Below are 20,030 nucleotides of genomic sequence, written 5' to 3'. Positions count from 1 at the left end.
GCTCGATGCAGTTTCATCTATAGTCATGCTGGTGATTCGTACAATTGTGCCAACATTGTCGATCAAAGAGGTCCGTGATACATACAAAAAAAGAGCACTGGGTGCAACAAATGGAATCGTGCCTACCCAGTAAAGTGGTGGCAAATGATTGTCACTTTGAATTTCTTGAACTCCATTACTATTGTTTGATGAAGTTACTATGACAGGCTGGAAGTAGACAAAATCAATATTTTTTAAACGTCCATCTTTGGAGCTTGAAGGGCCTGTCTGTCATGGCCTTGCCTGCCACTGCTTATATGTTTCATTTTTATCGGGCACTTTGTGAATTTCATTCTGTGTTTTTGTCTGTCTTAATTCTTTGTGGGTTTTTTTTCTTCAAAGAATTGATTGAAGGGATATGAAGAAACTAGAGTGGAATGCAGGAACTGAAAATCCAAATCTAAGACCCATCAAAATCATATGGCACAGAATCAGTCAAATGTAAGAGAATTTCTAGGCCCTACATGTGCAATTTTATGTATAATTTTTGAAAGGAAGAAAAAGTTTAACTGTCTGCCAATAAGTGGTCTACTCCTAATCCTTTTACAGTTAATTTATTTTATTTTATTTTATTGAAGACATTTCACAGTGGACACTATTGGTAACTACTCAAAATAATTATTAGCATAAAACCTTTCTTGGTAATTGGGCGAGGTTGATAGTACTATAAAACATTGTAATAAACAGCTCCCTCTGAAGTAATGTAGTTTTTGAGAGAGAAGTAATTTTCCATGAATTTGATTTTGAGACCTCAGATTTAGAATTTGAGGTCTCGAAATCAATCATCTGAAAGCACACAACTTCGTGTGACAAGGGTGGTTTTTTCTTTCATTATTATCTCGCAACTTTGACAACCGATTGAGCTCAAGTTTTCACAGGTTTGTTACTTTATGCATATGTTGAGATACACCAAGTGAGAAAACTGGTCTATGACAATTACAAATAGTGTCTAGTGTCTTTAAGTATTGATATTCAATTGAAAAACCCAAGACCAGAGTTCTTGTCCAGTCATGAATAATCTGGCCCGATATTAAAATCACTAGCTTCTGGCCTGCTGTCCAGTGTAAAAATTAAACCCCTGTCTTGTATGAAAGCAGTCAAACACCACTGAATTTCTTGCAAATCAATGCACAGTATTAACTTCCAACACACTGTGCACCCAGGGGCAAGCCCTCCTGCATATTGTCCACCTAGGGGCAGGCCCTTCCATATGTTTGATATACAAGAATATTAACTTTGACTTCACAGAGCTTTCAAATGAGTCATATCTTGATTCTTCTATATTTACTGACCAGTTAAGTACAGATTAGTTCACGAAATTAGCATTTGATTAAGTTGGCCAAAAATGCGCATTAGTAATTGGCTACTGATTGATATCACAGTGTCCTGTTTACCGAGATGAAATCTGAAATCACTTTGTGATCTCCTCACACTATACTGATCATAAGCCAATTGTTTAGAATGACTAAGCAGAGATAAATCGCATCAAATATTCATTGGCTCAGCCCAAACTGTCAGGGCACAACCATTCACAAATTTCTCTACATTTTGGCTGATAATGTCAATCTGCTCACAAAGTTTGCCTACGCTTAAAACAAAGTGTTTACTTAAAGAAGAAAAAAGACCAATACTAAACTAAAGAAAGAAACATTTTTCAGCCGTCTCCAGCGCTGGTAACATAAGCCAATTTATACACGAACTACAAGAGCAAAATAGATTAGAGCCAATTGGATCAGCAATCAAAGTCATCTTAACAATTGACTTTACTTCACATGACGGACCCGAACTTAATGCCCGATTTAACAGGAATACAACCTGCCTGGCCATGGAAAAGAGAAATTGCCTTCACCGACCGAGCGGATGAAGATGCACCCAGCAATATCGTAATGCGCGGCGTGATCATATATGACTCACGATATGCTGTTAAGAGGAAAGGGGGAAAAAAGCAACGGAATATGAGAAATTGGCTGAATTGGGCGATCTGACCGAGCGAAGTTGAGCATCCACCTGTCGTTTCTTGTTGGTAGACAAATCCTTTCAGCGGGGGTGACTTAACGTTATTTCCCCATGACTGTACTCTCTGAAGGGTAGCATGCTTCAACTGCAATGACTGTTTGGCTAAAGTATTGAAATGCTGAGGATATCATGGATTGCTATAGCTCAATGGAATCTCTGTCAAAATCTGGTAATCTTGAACTTTGAATTGTAAGGATTCGTTTTTTTAATAAAAAAAGATTGAGTGCTTTGTTGTTTTGTTTTCATTTCAAATCTCAGGTTTTTAATAAAAACGTCACAATATAACTGGACTGTGAAAATTTCATCACGTGGGAAAAAAGGATTAAGTCTAGGATTATGCTTTTTTAGACTGCTGATGATTGCTTGTGTTTGTTTTCCTGTTGTGTGTGTGTTTTTTAAAACAATTTTTGGGCTGATTAGACCCAAATTTTTTTTAAAGGTTTTAAACAGCTATTTTTCTGGAAAGTTACAAGCTTTCATTTCAAGTTTTGCGCAGTAGGGTTAAGCGCACTGGACTCAAGCTCTGGTGTTTTTGAGCAGCCGAGTGTGGGTTTGAGTCCCGGTCTTACCTCGGGTGCCTAACCATTATTGCTTTGGATGGGACAAATAACAGTATAGTAGGTCATGTGTGTTGTGTAATGCCTGTTAAAGAACCCAGTTCACTCATTTAAGAGAAGAGATTCGCCCTGGTGTTTTCTGGTATGGTAGGCTGCAGATTGCACCACATCACTTTGTAAACCAATACATAATACTATGTAAATAAATGGGTCTTGTATTTAAACATATCCGCAAACCAAAAAATATCCAGCATTTCAAAACACCCTCGTATATTATATGCACTATGTATTATCATTAATATATTATATAAAAATATCCTATAATAAAAATAAGCCCATCAAATTTTTACTGCTCAATGGGTGCATTAATAAATACAAAATCCCCTCAGTTTCAGTCTGACTCCAAAAGTAGGTAAAAAAGGCTGCATTTATTTAGACAGAAATCTTCTCCATCACCTTACTCGGAAGTATTTTGACAACGATACAGATGCTCTCATCTGACCCAGACTTAATTCATCCCCCCACTCCATCTGTCCACAGACTTTTCCAGTCCAGTCTACAAAAAAGTCTTGTTTTGGGTTTGGTAGTCAACAGACAGAAGGGAAGCCCAGCCAAAGGGGAGAACCGGTAGCGGGTGGTTGAGTCATATTGCCAGGTTGCACTCAGGCATCTGATTGCTAAGTAACTTAAGGTCTTGAAGGGAATATGGTGATGAGCCTAATTGGATTAGATGACACCTCAGGGGGATGTCCTACACTTGGGAATTAAGCCAAGAAAAACAAAATCTCTGCACTTTTCTTCTATTTGCCTTTAGCATTGTTACTTTATGATGTCACTCACTGCGTGGAATCTCCATCTCTCTGTCTCTCTGATCATAACACAGGATCACAGTTCACAATATTTGGTGGAAAGAAGTTATGATTTGTGTGAGGGATGCACCCGAAAATACTTTAAATGTAATGCTACTTTTTATAGCGCTTTATCTTTGGGTGTCTCAAAGTGCTTATTGTTAATCATTTTCAGACAGGTTTTTAAAGTTTTTTAAATTATGAGACCCATTTATGAGACCATGATGTTTACAAGATGATATGGCTCACTTAGCGACAGCCACCTTCAAAAGAACCAAAGCATCCCCTTCTCTTAGCAATAAGTGTATTTTTATAACTGGGTTCTTTTATGTGCATTACACAACACACAGGACATACGGCTTTTGGTCTCATGCGAAAGAAGAAGCAAAAATGTCTTGCTTTTAAAAGAACACAAGTGTCAAGACCGGGACTCCAACCCACACTCTGCTATCAGGAATTTACTAGAGCTTCAGTCTGATGCACATGACACTTTGGCTACGACACACCAATGATGACAAAATCTTTAACTGATAGCAATGGTTCTTGATGCCCAGGATTTATCCTAGGAGTAAGAGTGCAGTCAGATTCAACCAATGGAACAAAATGAACAATAACACAATCTCCCTTAACACTTCTTTATTTACTTTTTAATTTAATGACTTATTTTATTTGGTATATATATTATTCCTGGGTTATTTTGCATTTCTTATTTTAAAACCTGTACATACTTAACTTGCCTATTGTATGATCTAATAAAATATTAAATATTTATTTGCAGGTGGAATGCATTCAGACAAGCTTTTTTTTTTTTTTTTTTTTAGTCTTTCGGGCCTGCACTTTGTATTACTCTTCCGCCCCAGCCCCCCCCAGCAATGGATGAGGGTAATGTAGTGTGCACTATAGCACTGTAGCAAAAAGGAACACGAATGAGTGCATTGCTTTGTGCACAGACAAAAATGGTAAAATGTAATCAGTAAAAACAGTTGTGTATTATGTCTCAAAATTTTAACATCTGACATGATTATTGTAATTTTGCATCATCGATTATTTGTACGCAGTACAGAATCCAAAATGCAAAGACGCACATATGCTCATAATGTTGAATTTAAATTAATTGTATTAATGCTTTATTGTAATTTTTGTATGACAGAGGTATAAACAGTGTACATGAACATGTACAATGCCGTCAAAAAAACTCAAAACTACACGAATCTATTTGTCTCCTGTTCGTAACTGTAAACATTTGACTAAAGATTCACTGGTCATTTCATTATAACCTGATCTGGATCTATAATTAAATCAATTACTACTGACATACTTAATTAGCCTTCAGGCCTGTAGTTATACTCAGCAAGGTCTCTTAATTACTCACACACAGCAAAACATTTCTTGAGGTATAAGCAGAACATTCAATTATCCCCATGGAGACTTGTAAACAATGTACTTTTATCGCTGATCATGGAGTTTCTGCTCTAAAGACCTAAATCCATTCAAAATCAAAGATTATTCATACTCACAATAGCTTGTGCCTCAGATGACAATAAAAAACAAATTATTTCTTGATCTGCAAAATTTGTTGCTGGTTTGTGCTCTTCATTTCACTGAATGTGTATTTACTGCGTGTTATATTTTTTTCAATTTATTTTAAAATCGTTATGGTGTTTATATATCATTTTCTACTTTATTAATTTTTATATTTTTGTTTATGTGTATATTTTGTTGTGTTTGTGTTGTTTATCTTGATTGGGGTGTTTGTTTGTTTGTTTGTTTGTTTGATTTGGTTTTTTTAATTATTGGGTTTGATTCAGAGTAACATTTTATATTCTTTAAAGACACTGGACACTATTGGTAATGGCCAAAGACCAGTCTTCCCACTTGCTGTATCTCAACATATGCATAAAATAACAAACCTGTGAACATTTGAGCTCGATTGGTCGTCCAAGTTGCGAGATAACTATGAAAGAAAAAAACACCCTTGTCACACGAAGTTGTGTGCTTTCAGATGCTTGATTTCGAGACCTCAAATTCTAAACATGAGGTCTCGAAATCAAATTCGTGGAAAATTACTTCTTTCTCGAAAACTACTTCTTTCTCGAAAACTACATCACTTCAGAGGGAGCCGTTTCTCACAATGTTTTATACTATCAACCTCTCCCCATTACTCGTTTCCAAGTAAGTTTTTATGCTAATAATTATTTTGAGTAATTACCAATAGTGTCCACTGCCTTTAAAGGAACACGTTGCCTTGGATCGGACGAGTTGGTCAAAACAAAAGCGTTTGTAACCGGTTTTTTTTATAAAATGCGTATGGGTGGAAAGATGTTTTAAAAGTAGAATACAATGATCCACACAAGTTTGCCTCGAAATTGCGTGGTTTTCCTTCTACTGTGCGAACTAACATGGTCGGCCATTTATGGGAGTCAAAATTTTGACCCCCATGGCCGACGTGTTAGTCGACAAGGTATAAGGAAAACCACGCAATTTCGAGGCATGTTTGTGTGGATCGTTGTATTCTACTTTTACAACATCTTTCTACCCATATGCATTTTATAAAAAACGGTTACAAATGCTTTTCAAAGACCAACTTGACCAATCCAAGGCAACGTGTTCCTTTAAAAATTTTTACTGAGTCGAATCTGATAACCATGGTTCATTACAATGCTATTACCACTTTTAGCGATCCCTATTTAAATATGCCCTTTTGTTTTTAAACAAACACCAAATCCTCGTCCTCAGTCGTCATCACAGAGTGACCGATGACCAACTTCAATCATGCAAAAACAGCTTGAGTTTCCATAAAGGTGTCCATATAGTCAGTTAGGACGGCCAGAGGCAAGGATCGATACTACTGTAGAGAGCTCTACGAATGGCAAACAGAGAACTTGAGTTCCCTGGAGTACACCATCCGTGACAAACACATTGGAAATGTCAAATAATTTATGTGTCAAATGTGGTTTAGCGTGACCTACACGGCAGTATTGCACTCCTCAGTCATCATTTCAATGATGTATCGTTCGTTAAATTGTAAAACTGCTCGGTTCAACCAAGTTTTATCATGTTATAAGCTGTTTATTCAAAAAACAACTTGTTATCTTTTGATTCTTGCATACCTAAGTAGAAAGAAGGTCAGCAGTTCGACTCCCTGATGCGAAGTATGAACTGCGAATACAGTGTTATTACAACTGTACACAAAATTGATCAGATACACGATACAATTTGTCAGTCTTAGCACCTTACCAATTATGGCAAAGATGATTCTTAACCATTCTTGCATAATGATAATTTTTGGGACATTTGGTTCGTAATGCATTTCTTAACACATCTTTACTGGACACACGCATGACTTCAAGAAGGTGATGAGGCAAGGTGGTTTAATTACTTTCCCATTGGATTTATATTACAAATGTATTTATTTTTATTTTTATACAAGGTAGAGACTGAAAACCCAATTTTCACCTCTGGTCTGAGGTGGAATTTAAACCAGGTTCCACAGAGGTGAAAGGTAGTGAAAGAAACCACTCAGCAAACCTGAGACTTAAGATAATGGTTTTTTACATATCAAGTACATGCATGTATGCATAACATACTATGTGGAACAATTTCATTGTTTATTCTAGAATGGCCTTTTGTTATCCATAACTTGAAGACAAATAACAAATTTTTGCAGCACATTTTTACTATTTTCTAGTTGTTTTATAAATGTTGAACATGAAACCACTACCAGCTCCATTAGAAAAAAATACACATTATCCTCACCTGGTTTCTGGCAATCCACAGCAATGCCATTCTCTAATTCATTGATACCTCTTCTGTAGTAGTCAAGAGCTAACTTTTTATTTCCTGAAAAAGACACAAAATATATAACAAAACTACTCTGTAAGTCATGTAAACGTACTTCATGTGTAAGCCCCTTCATGTCTTTCACCAAAATAAAGAAAGCTGCTGTATAAAATCCTATGTCCAACACTTTCAAATGTTTGTTAAAGTACTGCACTCAAAAAGATTACCTGCAGGGTTTATTGTGGCTTACAATTTGTTACTGGTCTCCACCAGACTCTTCCAGTTGTGATTTTACTGCCTGCCCCTCCTGACACTGAAATCATTTGCCTAACTAAGAAACCTTGTCTTGCTCATTTATTCTACTGCCAAGAAGATGTTGTGAAATTATTGACAAATTCAAACTTTCACTTTTTATAAATAATCCGAGTGGAAAACCTGTGATAACTTATACCTAGCTGAACCAAACCATGCTTTAGCATTCCCATCAGAGATTACTTCTATTGCTATAACTACCCGACTACTGATTGCTTTGCAGCATCAATCCTATTAGGATTGCATGTAATTCTGCCTGCTGCTGACAGCAAATTCAATACCTCAGAGTTCTGGGTATATTTTATAACTTTGTCTCCTGGTTTCAGGTTGTTTTTCTTTCCCTTCAAATTTAGATTTTTAGTGCTGCATTGGCAACTCATATTTCTTTACATGTGGCCTGTTGTGGTTTAGTTCTGCTTTTCTATGAAAGACGAATTATTACAATTTTCTGATCATCATTATGATATCTTTCAAGTGATGAAAACAAGGGGCCCTCATAAGTGACAAGACTTTGACTCTTTCGGCCCGAAGACAATACAAATATATCAGTTTTAGATGTGGGCCAAAAACCTACTGAATCAGGTAGTGACTGGAAACCTACTCCACATGCAAGGTGCCTGTCCGGGATTCGAACCGGGGTCATAGAGGTGCAAGTCAGGGAAGAAACCACTGAGCCAACCTGGATATCTTATTATTAATTAAACAACATCAAGTAGACTTTCAGTGTCAGCATAATATATCAATTCAAAACTTCATATTTACTCATTCATTGCAAAGAAATGTTCTTTCTAAAAATGCATTTTACACTATCCAAAGCTGCTGTACTTCTTAAAGACACTGGCCACTATTGGCAATTGTCAAAGACACGTCTTCTCACTTGCTGTATCTCAACATTTGCATAAAATAACAAGCCTGTGAAAGTTTGAGCTCAATCGGTCATCGAAGTTGCAAATGAAAGAAAAACACCCATGTCACACAAAGTTGTGTGCTTTCAGATGCTTGATTTCAAGACCTCAAATTCTAAATCTGAGGTCTCCAAATCAAATTCGTGGAAAATTCCCTCTTTCTCAAAAACTACGTTACTTCAGAGGGAGGCGTTTCTCACAATGTTTTATACTATCAACAGCTCTCCATTACTCGTTACCAAGTAAGGTTTTATGCTAATAATTATTTTGTGTAATTACCAATAGTATCCACTGCCTTTAAGTTTTTATTGGTAATATTATTCAGTCATTACCAAACGTGTACAGACCCCTTTAAACAAATCTAAGCAGGGACAAGTTGGATACCTATCATCTGAATGTTACAGGCTCTAAAATAAATAAATGTCGCTTGAATTATTCATGCACCTGAACATTGTCCCGATACCTGAGCGATTTGACACCTAAACGCATACTCAATCAATAGTCGGTATGCATCTCTAATGCAAGATCCGCTTGTACATGTAGATAATAATTGGATTAAAAATCAATGGGGTGCTAAGCTTCAAAAATAATAAATGGCCAAAGCTAATCAAACCAAAGACGAATGTTTTGAGGTACTAATAAATAACAATAATAAACATTTCTATGGTGCTCTACAATTAACACAACGCCTCACAAGAAAACAAAACGAAACAAGCCTTTAGCCTTTTAAAAACCTTTTGTAAATCAAGATTTTTTTGCAAATCAAGGTAAATCCGTTGTACATGCTTAAAAAAATTCCATTAGATTGTTTTACTCATTTCTCAAAAACTCAACCACCTCAGCAAGTAATAATTTAAGGGAAGCTTTCTACCATCACCTTTAAACCGTGTTAAATTGTTATGTAAATCTGTGGACTTAAAATACCAAAACCTTTTTTTTTTTAATGATGAGAGCATAATATTGGGTACCTTTTCTTGGACTTGCCCTTCTATTTATAAGGAATTTAGACCTATCTAAATTCTGGCCACATCACTCGATCTCCTTTAAGTGATCAAATGAAACAGAATATGCATCAGTATCACCTGAGAGCCAATGGACACAATACACAGGTGAACAGCATTGCCTAATTATGCTACATCAGATCCATACCTGAGCATGTTTGTCCTTAAAGGCAGTGGACACTATTGTTAATTGTCAAAGACTAGCCTTCACAGTTGGTGGGTCTCAACATATGCATAAAATAACGAACCTGTGAAAAATTGAGCTCAATCGGTCATAGAACTTGCGAGATATGAATGAAAGAAAAAAACATTCTTGTCACACAAAGGTGTGTGCGTTTAGATGGTTGATTTCGAGACCTCAAGTTCTAAATCTGAGGTCACTAAATCAAATTCGTGGAAAATTACTTCTTTCTCGAAAACTATGGCACTTCAGAGGGTGCCGTTTCTCACAATGTTTTATACCATCAACCTCTCCCCATTACTCGTCACCAAGAAAGGTTTTATGCTAATAATTATTTTGAGTAATTACCAATAGTGTCCACTGCCTTTAAGATCAAGTGGGGCAAAATAAATGGACAGTGTCTACTTCCAAACTATGTACTTATATTAACTGGCCTTCTAGCCTGGCTTGTTTCCCATCACCAACTGCTTCCCTAAATGATGAAAAATTCATGGACCATCATCTGTGGATGCTAGTTCTATGATGATTCAGTGTTTAGTGACCGTATCTCAAGGATCTCTCTATGGTCAGTGACACATGCATCTTGACAACATGGCTGCCCCACTAAGTAGATTGCAGGTAGTTTGGTTTTAAACATGAATAAAATATGACAGTTTCTGACTGAGCCCTCAGATGAGTGTTTGCTTGCGGATGTATTCATACTCAAAACAAATACAATATTTTTTTTAAATAACGATTGATTTGCTAGGGAAGAGAGGATGCAAAGATGCCTCATGTATTTTCTCATTGAAAGACAACCAATAAAAATAAAAACCAACCCTTCAAGTTGGTAACAAGAACAACGATTTCATAATGTTTAATAACGTGACAAATAAACAAACTAATGGATAAATAAATAAAATTAATAAATAATCAATGGATAGTTGATATACTTAAATAAATTTTTGCACTCAGTCAGAGAGGGTAAATACTAGAAATTAAAGCTTGAATCCAGTCATAGAGTATTCTAAGATGGCGCCCAGTATTCCTGTTCTGATTTCTCTCCATAAAATTACTTTAAATTTACTTTCTGCAATTAGTCTTCTTCTTGGTCTACCTGACTCAGCCGTCTCCAAACTACAGCGAGTTCAGAACTCAGCAGCCAGATTGAAACCAAAACCTGTGACCCTATTTCACAAATTTTCTGATTTGCACTGGCTTCCCGTTAGACAACAGATTGTGTACAAGACCCTTCTTCTGACCTACATCTGTATCCATGGCCATCAGCCTTCTAGAAATCTTCGCTCCCAATCACAATCTCTACTTGCCTGTTCATTGGCTTCAACTTAGTCATACGGCCAACATGCATTTTCTATGTCTTCTCCTACCCTCTGGGACAAACTCCCCCGCAACATCAAAGACGCTCAAACTCTGGATCAATTAAAACGCCTTCTCAAAACTCACTTGTTAAACTATAACTTGTTTGTTTGTTCTCTTTTGACTTTGTACAGCGCATTGGGACTCCGTGTGTAATGCACTTTATTTTATAAGAACAGTTTATTTTTATTATTATTAAAGTGTTTTACAAGTTCATGGATTCCTTGCAACAACAAAAAACGGCAATAAATAACACATTCAGTCTTCACAGTTCATCGATCATCCAAGATGTAATACTCAGATAAATAATCTTACTGAGTTCAATGACACGATGAAGGTATAAACACTGACTCAGGATGAGATGCCTTGAATGGGGGATGAGACGTTACCATAGCAACCACTGATGCACTGTCTTTGTGAATCATCAGCTTGTCCTTCGTATTGATGAATACAACGGTATTGATGCAGTAATGGGTATGTTGACTTCCAGTCTTCCATATATATTGACAACATGCATCTTCAGTATACCATGGTAGAGACCCATTGCATTGGTATGCAGCTACATGTACTGTCTCAGGATGCAAATCTAAATGCATGTAAAGACAGGCCTATTGGCGAAAATGCGCACCGTACTGTAATGCCATGGAGGAAAGAATTGCATTCTTCCATGGTGACACACCTAATTTGCCAAACTTTCTTTACAAACATATCAGATTGTAACCATAACTGGATGGGGAAGACGCAGAGCTGCTTTTTCACAGACAAGTTTATAAAAAAGATTCTTCCTAGGAGAAGGGTACAGATGGCATCAACCCTTCCTCCATAGAGGCCTCTTGCCTAGAGGTGATCACAATCCCCAAATATCCTCGTATGTCACTCCCCACCAAATTGTTTGGACTTTGATAAAATTGCACTGCCCGACCTGTGGCCAACTGCTTTAACGTCCTTCTAAACCCTTCATTTTGGCAAAGAGGATCTAGGGATTTGGGTGGGTAAAGATTTTAAGGAACCTTCTCAGTAAACAAACAATTTCACAATTTTGCAGTTCTGATGATAATTTGCTCAATTTTTAACAAAATTGCCTGACCCTGTGGCCAACTGCTTTAAAGTCCTTCATTTCGGTTAAAAGGATCTAGGGATTTGGGTGGTTAAGTGGGTAAGGATTTTAAGGAACTTTCTCAGTAAACAAACAATTTCACAATTTTGCAGGTCTAATGATAATTTGTTCAATTTTGAACAGATTTATACATTTTCTACGTGAATGCTAAAATTGGCAAAAGCTTTAACCCATTGACCATTGAAACATTCAAAATCAATCCACATTGCGTAAGTAAAACACGTACTTGCAGGCCTTCAATTGTGGTAAATGATTGATTAAATCTTAGAACAACAATCTGTAATCAATGCATACACGTAAATAGTTTTCCATATTCTAACAATGATGGCCCAACAGAAATAGCTTTGAATTGATTTCCAAGGTGATATCAGTCTAATCTGATTTTGGAGAGCAAATATTTTAAAGACTTATAGTTTGGATTGAAAATAAACAAAAACAATTAACAAGCTTTACAATTGATTTTATGTCCGTTTTCTTGCAAATTTGACCCCCCCCCCCCCTTATTTTATTTTAATTTAGGGTGGTGCACAAAACAACCTGTCAATGAAGGTGGTAGTTTATTTCAAAACTAAAAATGAATCATTCTTGGAATCCTGACATTAATACTATTCATCAGCCATGGACGAGAAATATTATTCATTTTCAAACAGTTCTGTCAAAATCCGTTCAGACAAAAACAATCTTTTACCAAATTTGGTTCGACAGTCAGTCCATGCAACTTTAAGGTGAAGATACTTAAGTATTGTTTGAAGCTTTGCAAGGTGTTGAAATAGGAAGAAACTATAAGTAAACTTGCGGGTACAACCATGTATAAATCTCTTTACTAAATGTGAGTGCTGGCTCTGAGAAGAGCTGGTGCACGGTCTTGTAAATTCAAACAGTATACACTGTACGTGCAAGTATACTATATACATTATAGTTTCTTCCTAGTGAAGACTCTTCACTTTCATATCTGTTATAACAATGGAAAAATGCTACGCAATATTGTACGCCATTAAGATGTTTTCTTCCTATCAATGGGTCCGGCATTGACAGCGTTATAGTTTAAGCTTATTATGGTTAGCCACACCGATGGGACTAGCTGGCGATGAAAGCATTATGGTTTAGCGTGAGAGTGTAGAGCCACACCGATGGGTCTAGCTAGCTATGACAGTAGAATGGTTTTAGCTTGAGAGTGTAGAGCCACACCGATGGGTCTAGCTAGCTATGACAGTAGTACTGTTTTATCTTGAGAGCAATATCTTCAGGCTTCTCTTGAAGATGATACACAGAGGAGGAGACAAGGCACTGGAAATGGCTAAGAACAACGCCGCGTCTAGATTAAACCTGTTTTGCTATTGAAGGGAGGAGGAACTCTACTGCATCAAGATGTTGCACCTCGGGCGGTTTGTGTGCGGGGAAATGATGAAGATTGTTAGAGATGGACCAATATTTGCATAGAAACACGTACATCAAGTGTTGGGTTTAGGGAGGCCGTGTACTTACTGTGCAATATTAAGATGCACTGCATGGGCAATATTCCATCTCATCAACGACATTATAACAATGTGAAGATTTAATGCAAGGCTAGCTATGTACAATCATGGAGGTAGAGTTATTTATACCTCCATGGTACAATAATATTAGCGGTTGGTTTTTTAAATTGGTATACAATTGTGAAACAAAATTGCATCCGTGTAAAGCTTGTTTCAGCGTTTTCATGCAAAGCAAATACAAAGTACAACTCTCTACAGAATTGGTAAGGAAAACACATCGTGAAGATCACAGATCTTTACATCAAACTTAGATGGCCTAATGATGATGATAGTTGAAAACTTCCCTTGAAATATTTCTGTCTGAAATGTCATATTTGATGAGAAATAAATAATCTAACTACGCATTTGGAGTTTATTGCTCCAGTGAGCGTTTTATTCATTTTTAGTTTGGTATTGATGCAATGAAAAATTTGTAATCGGTTTTCAATATTCTCTTGTGACCCAGAAGGCCGATCGATCTCAACCTTCTACAGGTTTGTCGTTTATGTAAATGGTGGATTTAAAGTGCTTACACACCCAGCAACTGTTTTGTTAGCAAAAACCAATTCTGTAATGTTCCTTTAAATTTATGTGGAAATTATGACACAAAAATGTGCAAATACCCATATGATCCTTGTGTACGTATCTTGCCTGCCAGAATGACCCTAAAATAAGGTTATTCATTTTGTAGGTTAAAGGTCACATGGTCTATTAGTAATCATCATGATGGATTGTTTAGGCCTACAGTATTGAAGCTACATTACAATGAAAGACACATATCCAGCTAAACTGTAGATCTTTTCGGTTTTTAAATAATAAGTGCTACTCAACATGGGCATTCTTATAAATGTTGTAATCATCCCCTACCCATGATCATTAAAAAGTAAACATTCCAACATATCCTTGAGAGGCACTTTGGTAAATTACAAAGCAGTTACTCAATCTGTGAATTCTATTCCTCAATACCCCGACTAATTCCCTCTGCTAATCAGGTTTGTTTTTCATTAAATGCTTTATCTCATAAGTCAGCTTCGGACCACTGCTTGTCATCTTAGGCCAAATTTGAGATGGGGTCAAATTCATAACGCTGCTTGAAGCACGCAACTCTGCTAAGCACAGAAATATATCACAAGCATGCAGAAACAAGAGTATCACAAACAAAATTATTGTGTCAAAGCATTGTTTCATTGTTTGTGATTAAATCTCTGCAAATTCCAACTGTTTTGACTAATTTTGTTTTTAAATTTCCTCAGGATTTTTCTGTGAAGGATTAATCGCAGCAAATCTTGCTAGCAACAATGCAAAGTTAGGTTTTCATGTTTAAGTAACCCCTGCTTATCAGACCATGGAGGAAGGAAGAGAAGGAGCTCGAACGAAGGGACTTCAAAAGTCAAACCTGTGGTACCACGGTCGTTTAACGACACCTCGTAATCACCCACATACCATATACAAACAATGGGCGACCTGACGTATGTGAATTTGCGCGTGCGCACTTGGTTCTTCACTCAACTATGGTGTCGTATGTCGTATGGATATAATCAAGACAAAAACAATTTTTTGAGACCTGATAAAATTTGTGCACACTTTCGCCCATCGAAAAACACAATTGAATACCAACCACCCTCGTGTGCTAGTACCCAAATATTGAACCACCGCTAGTGACAGGAAAGTTGCAAAAAATGTAAAAATATGCTGTGATATTTCCATGTAAACACCACAAACGGTAAACGAAAACGTGTGTATTCACAATTCTTGTCTCCAATGATTCAACTTTACACAAAGGCAACGGTGCAGAGTGGCGGTACCACAGGTTCTGTACAAAGAGATATCCCGGCCGTCTCGGCCGTCCAGCAGGAGGTCTCCTATCTTTTTCCACTGGTCAGACAGGGGCATTGTCAGGGTATTCTTTTGTTGCTCTGCGGTTTTGCGGGTCGTTCGAGCTCCTTCTCTTCCTTCCTCCATGATCAGACTAAGCATTAAGTTTGCTTAGCACCTGTTTTTGATAAGCAACTCTATGAAACTGTGACCAGAACCGCTTATTGCTAAAAACAGAATATACTGCTATTAAAGCAAGATGAGGAAACTGGTCAGTTAGATTTTGTACTATAAAATGATGATTTTAGCTGATAACCTTGTTCCGGTAAGCATAATTGTACTTTGCTGAGCAACTTTGTTATAAATACATAATGCTGTAGCAGCTCTTTAAAATTTGGAACTGGAACTGGCACTGGCATGTGAATGTGATGTGAATGTGATGATATCACATGAAATTCAAAGTACACAATGAAGAAGTGCGAGGGACGACGGACGATCATGACTCTCCTGAGGTTCTACAATGAACCATCCCCAACGAATTGTATCCATACATGTATAAGGCATGATGATAAAAAGGTTTCCCATGCAGAGCCTATAACACACAACACCCTTTTGACAACCATAGAGACTCCAATCTACGTGTCTTGCCAAACTGAATGCTGTACGCCCTATTAATAGTACATGGTAAGCGTACATCAATACCTGAGAAACGGCATCTCTACACTTTGTCAGGTGAATCCCCTGAAGCCTATTCCGTTGACATGAATGTAATGCATTTTTATATTCATGAGCTTTCTTTAACCGCCTACCCTAGAGAGCATGGACAGCAGTAGTCTGCCACTGCAGCAGTTTCAAGTGACAGCGTTTCTCTTGGAGTGCATTTAACATGTTGGTATTCGTCTGGGACCCAGCCACCCTGGGGGCACTACCTAAGATGCAGACAAGTTAACCCTTCGAGTAGTTGCATGAGTGTTTTGTAAGGTATTGAATGAAGCCACTGGTGATTTGATAGAACGCTATTTGAGCCTTACTCGGTGCAACCAGTGTCTCTTGATTATCAAGGCAACGGAGCCACATGTATTAGGGTTGATTTGGCAAAAGTGGGGACCCAAAACGACAAAGTTGATTGAATTTTTTGCTCAGTTGACATTGAAAATTGTTGAAACACATATCCTGCAAATTTGTATTATCTGACTGAATGTATGTTGATCATGTAGAATAGAGATCTGTGTATCAGAAAACTGGGTTTCAGAACACTAAAATTTACAACCTCCAAATAAAAACGTAACGGCACTCTCCTTTAGAACCAACTGTGCTATCAAGCCCTAGTTGTCACTCTCCCTATTTTCTCAATGCCTTTGGTCGATGGGTATTAAAAGTAATATTTGAATGAATGAAAGGGTGCCAATATTAAAAGCCATTCATAAATACCTCAGACAGTTTCGCTACTCCTATTGGTGGAGAGTGCGTCACGTGGGGGTGTTTAAACCTTTGATAATGACCAGTGTTTATAACCTGTTTTGAGTGGATACTCCGCGATAGTCTTAGTGCAAGACGTTTCTTGTTACGCGCTAGTCTTGGTGCAAGATGTTTCTTGTTAGGGGCGATGCGGGCGTTGTCGGTAAGTTGGCCGCGCGCTGTGTGTGAAAGGAAAACGAGAAGTCAGAAAGTGTTGTACCAAGACTATACGCGCATGCGCACGTATGGAGCTGGAAACTGTCGGAAATAGGCATCTCAGTCATAACAATGCAACACACGGACATTGTACAGAGCTCAAGCACATTGGAAACGGAAGTTTTACAGAGTTTCTTATACTGTATTATGCCTTTAAACCAAAAAGGCATATGCATGGGAATAAAAGAGTAGTGACTCGTTCTTTCAGGACCGTTGGCTTAGGCCTTTATCACACGGGAACGACCCTGCCGGTTCAAACGAACGTGAAAGAATGAGTCACTACATGTACACTTTTATTATTCCCTTATTCGGGTACAGTGCAACTATCTTCAATATGAAGGCACTGCACTAGAAACTTTTAAGTTATAGGAAGAAGAAGAAGAAGTCCAAGCCTTTTATTTTGGTATAGGTGTGATCCCTGATGCATGGCAACAATTTGAATGGCTTCCGACTCGGACTGGTGGAACCCCGATTAAAGGAAATTATGATGCATCAACAATTTCTCAATGAAATTGTTATCATTTTTATCATACATGTAATTTTATTAGCATGATTAGGGTCCTTTGTTCCTTTGTGATTTTATGTTTACTTTATAAAGTGTTAATTTGTATGCAGGGCCAAAATGGAAACCAGTTATTTTTAAACTGATTTGGCATACCCTGGGTAAACAATTGGTAAATAAAGGAAATAAATAAATAAATAAATAAACAAATAGTTAAATAATTTGTTTTGATAGCTTCAAGTTTAAAAGTCACTCTGCTTACTGGGAAGGTCGACCACATAAACAAATATAGTGATTGAAACTTTTACATTACCGCTCACAAGAGCCATCCATCAGATAATGTTTGCACAGTACATGCATTCCTTACTCTATGGTACATGTACATACGTATGTCTAAAAAAAAATATCATTAACATGAACTTGAAGCAAACTTTCTTTTAATTGTGAAAAGCAAGTAAAAGCACACATTTAAAACACTTTAAATTGTAATTTGTAGTTTGTACCGTACCTCCGTCATCTTCATCTATCTTCAACGCTTTGGACACGTATTCAAAGGCCTTCTTGTGGTGTTGTTTCTGTTTGAATAATAAACTTGCATCTTCTGTTCTGTTATTATCCATTCCCCCTGCAGACGAGCCAGCTTGTCCCGATTTGCTGTCCGTTCTAGAGGTGATGGTCACCCCCGTCAAATGTGTTCCATTTACGGTAGTCTCAACAGTGGCGTACGCTGAGCGCTCCACGGAGTACTTCTGCTTAATGTCGGTCGCTCTCCAAAAAGCATGCGATAAAAGTATCCAAACTTGGAAGACAATGAACCGTAGGAGACCAAATACGAAGAGCAGAGGGTAGCTGGCGAAACGTAGGTTCCGACGGTGGGGAGACTCTTGTTGTTCCGGCTTTAATTTGCGCTTTAGACCGCTGGGACTACGGGCGCGCTCGCCGGGCTTATTACGGGGCATCGGGGTCCTCGTCAGGAGTTTGCATCCCGGGTTGAACGTACGGTACGGTACGTTCAACACAGGACGAGTTCCGCCAGAAATTATTGCACGTACGCTATGAGGACACAACCACACAGCGATAAGGCACCCGACGAGCCCTGTGTGTTCATCATGAATGAGAACGTTTCGTGAGTACCGGGGATTACCCATTCCCGATTGCTTTGAATAAAGACAACTGAGGGCGGCACATCAAATTTAGTAACAATAATTTTTTTCCCCAGTGTTTTTATTTTATCCGAGTCCAGTGAAAAAAATCCATAGGCATATTACTTGGGTGGACAGTAGTGTGGGGTTCGAACCCACGACCTTTGCCATGAGAGGAGATGTCTTAAAGACAGTGGACACTATTGGTAATTGTCAAAGACCAGTCTTCTCATTTGGTGTATCTCATTATATACATAAAATAACAAACCTGTGAAAATTTGAGCTCAATCGGTCGTTGAAGTTGCGAGATAATAATGGAAGAAAAAACACCCTTGTCACACGAAGTTGTGTGGTTTTAGATAGTTGATTTCGAGACCTCATGTTCTAAACTTGAGGTCTCGAAATCAAATTCGTTGGAAATTACTTCTTTCTCGAAAACTATGGCACTTCAGAAGGAGCCATTTCTCACAATGTTTTATACCATCAACCTCTCCCCATTACTCGTCACCAAGAAAGGTTTTATGCTAATAATTATTTTGAGTAATTACCAATAGTGTCCACTGCCTTTAAAGCTATCCTACACTATATAACTACACTCAGACTCAGAGATTGCCCGAGGCAGTTGTCAAATCCCATTTGAGATAGATCAATTTGTCATAGGGGAACGACATCGTTGTTGGTTGTTGTGTTTAACCCTACCCTCTTGAACACAAACTTAATACAAACTAATGTTTTCAGATAAGTAGTCCCCCGCTTTCCATCCTTTCTTGCTTATATTATTTCTGAACCCATGTCAAAGTTCCAGTTGAACCTAGTTAAACTGTGTTAACTGGAACTAGTTGAAAACCAGTTAATAAACTAGTTAAACACAGTTAAAACCAGTTGGTTTAATATGCAAAATGGACAGAAAAAAAGAAAGAAAAAAAAGCTAATTTAATACGTACACAGTTAAACCTAGTCCAAACCAGTTGGTTAGTATGGAAAATGGACGAGTTTGGTCACTATCCAGTTGAACAAATGACCACACGGCAGTTAACTGGGTTCAACTGGATTTATTTTTAAAGAAACAACCCAAAAAGATAAATTTCATATACAACAAGTACTTGTTGCTGCAAATTAATCTTTTTTTAAATTACTATTGTCATGTGTGTCACAAATTTTGTTCTCATATTCATATTTATTTTTGGCCTGAAAAACAGCTGAAAATGCTCTGACCAATAATAATCCTAATCACTGAAATGATATAATTACCAGGTCTACCAGGGCCAACA

General features: G+C 37.5%; 1 protein-coding gene across 2 annotated transcripts in view; it reads right to left on the bottom strand.

The window, feature by feature from the left end:
* Positions 1-18,703, bottom strand: part of LOC139940893 (spastin-like) — a 48,449-nt gene extending 29,746 nt beyond the window's left edge. For both annotated transcript variants that reach the window (XM_071937280.1, XM_071937284.1), the window contains exons 1-2: positions 18,126-18,703; positions 7,217-7,300 (exon numbers count right to left, since the gene is read on the bottom strand). In XM_071937280.1, the coding sequence (XP_071793381.1) occupies positions 7,217-7,300; positions 18,126-18,576 (535 nt within the window). In that variant the 5' untranslated portion in view covers positions 18,577-18,703. The remainder of the gene's footprint in view (positions 1-7,216; positions 7,301-18,125) is intronic.
* Positions 18,704-20,030: the final 1,327 nt, after the last annotated feature.

Source organism: Asterias amurensis, chromosome 1 (assembly GCF_032118995.1).
Source record: "Asterias amurensis chromosome 1, ASM3211899v1".
NCBI classification, from domain to species: Eukaryota; Metazoa; Echinodermata; class Asteroidea; order Forcipulatida; family Asteriidae; genus Asterias; species Asterias amurensis.
The sequence above is the reverse complement of the archived record's forward strand: the minus strand, read 5'-3'. Positions and strand labels throughout refer to the sequence as shown.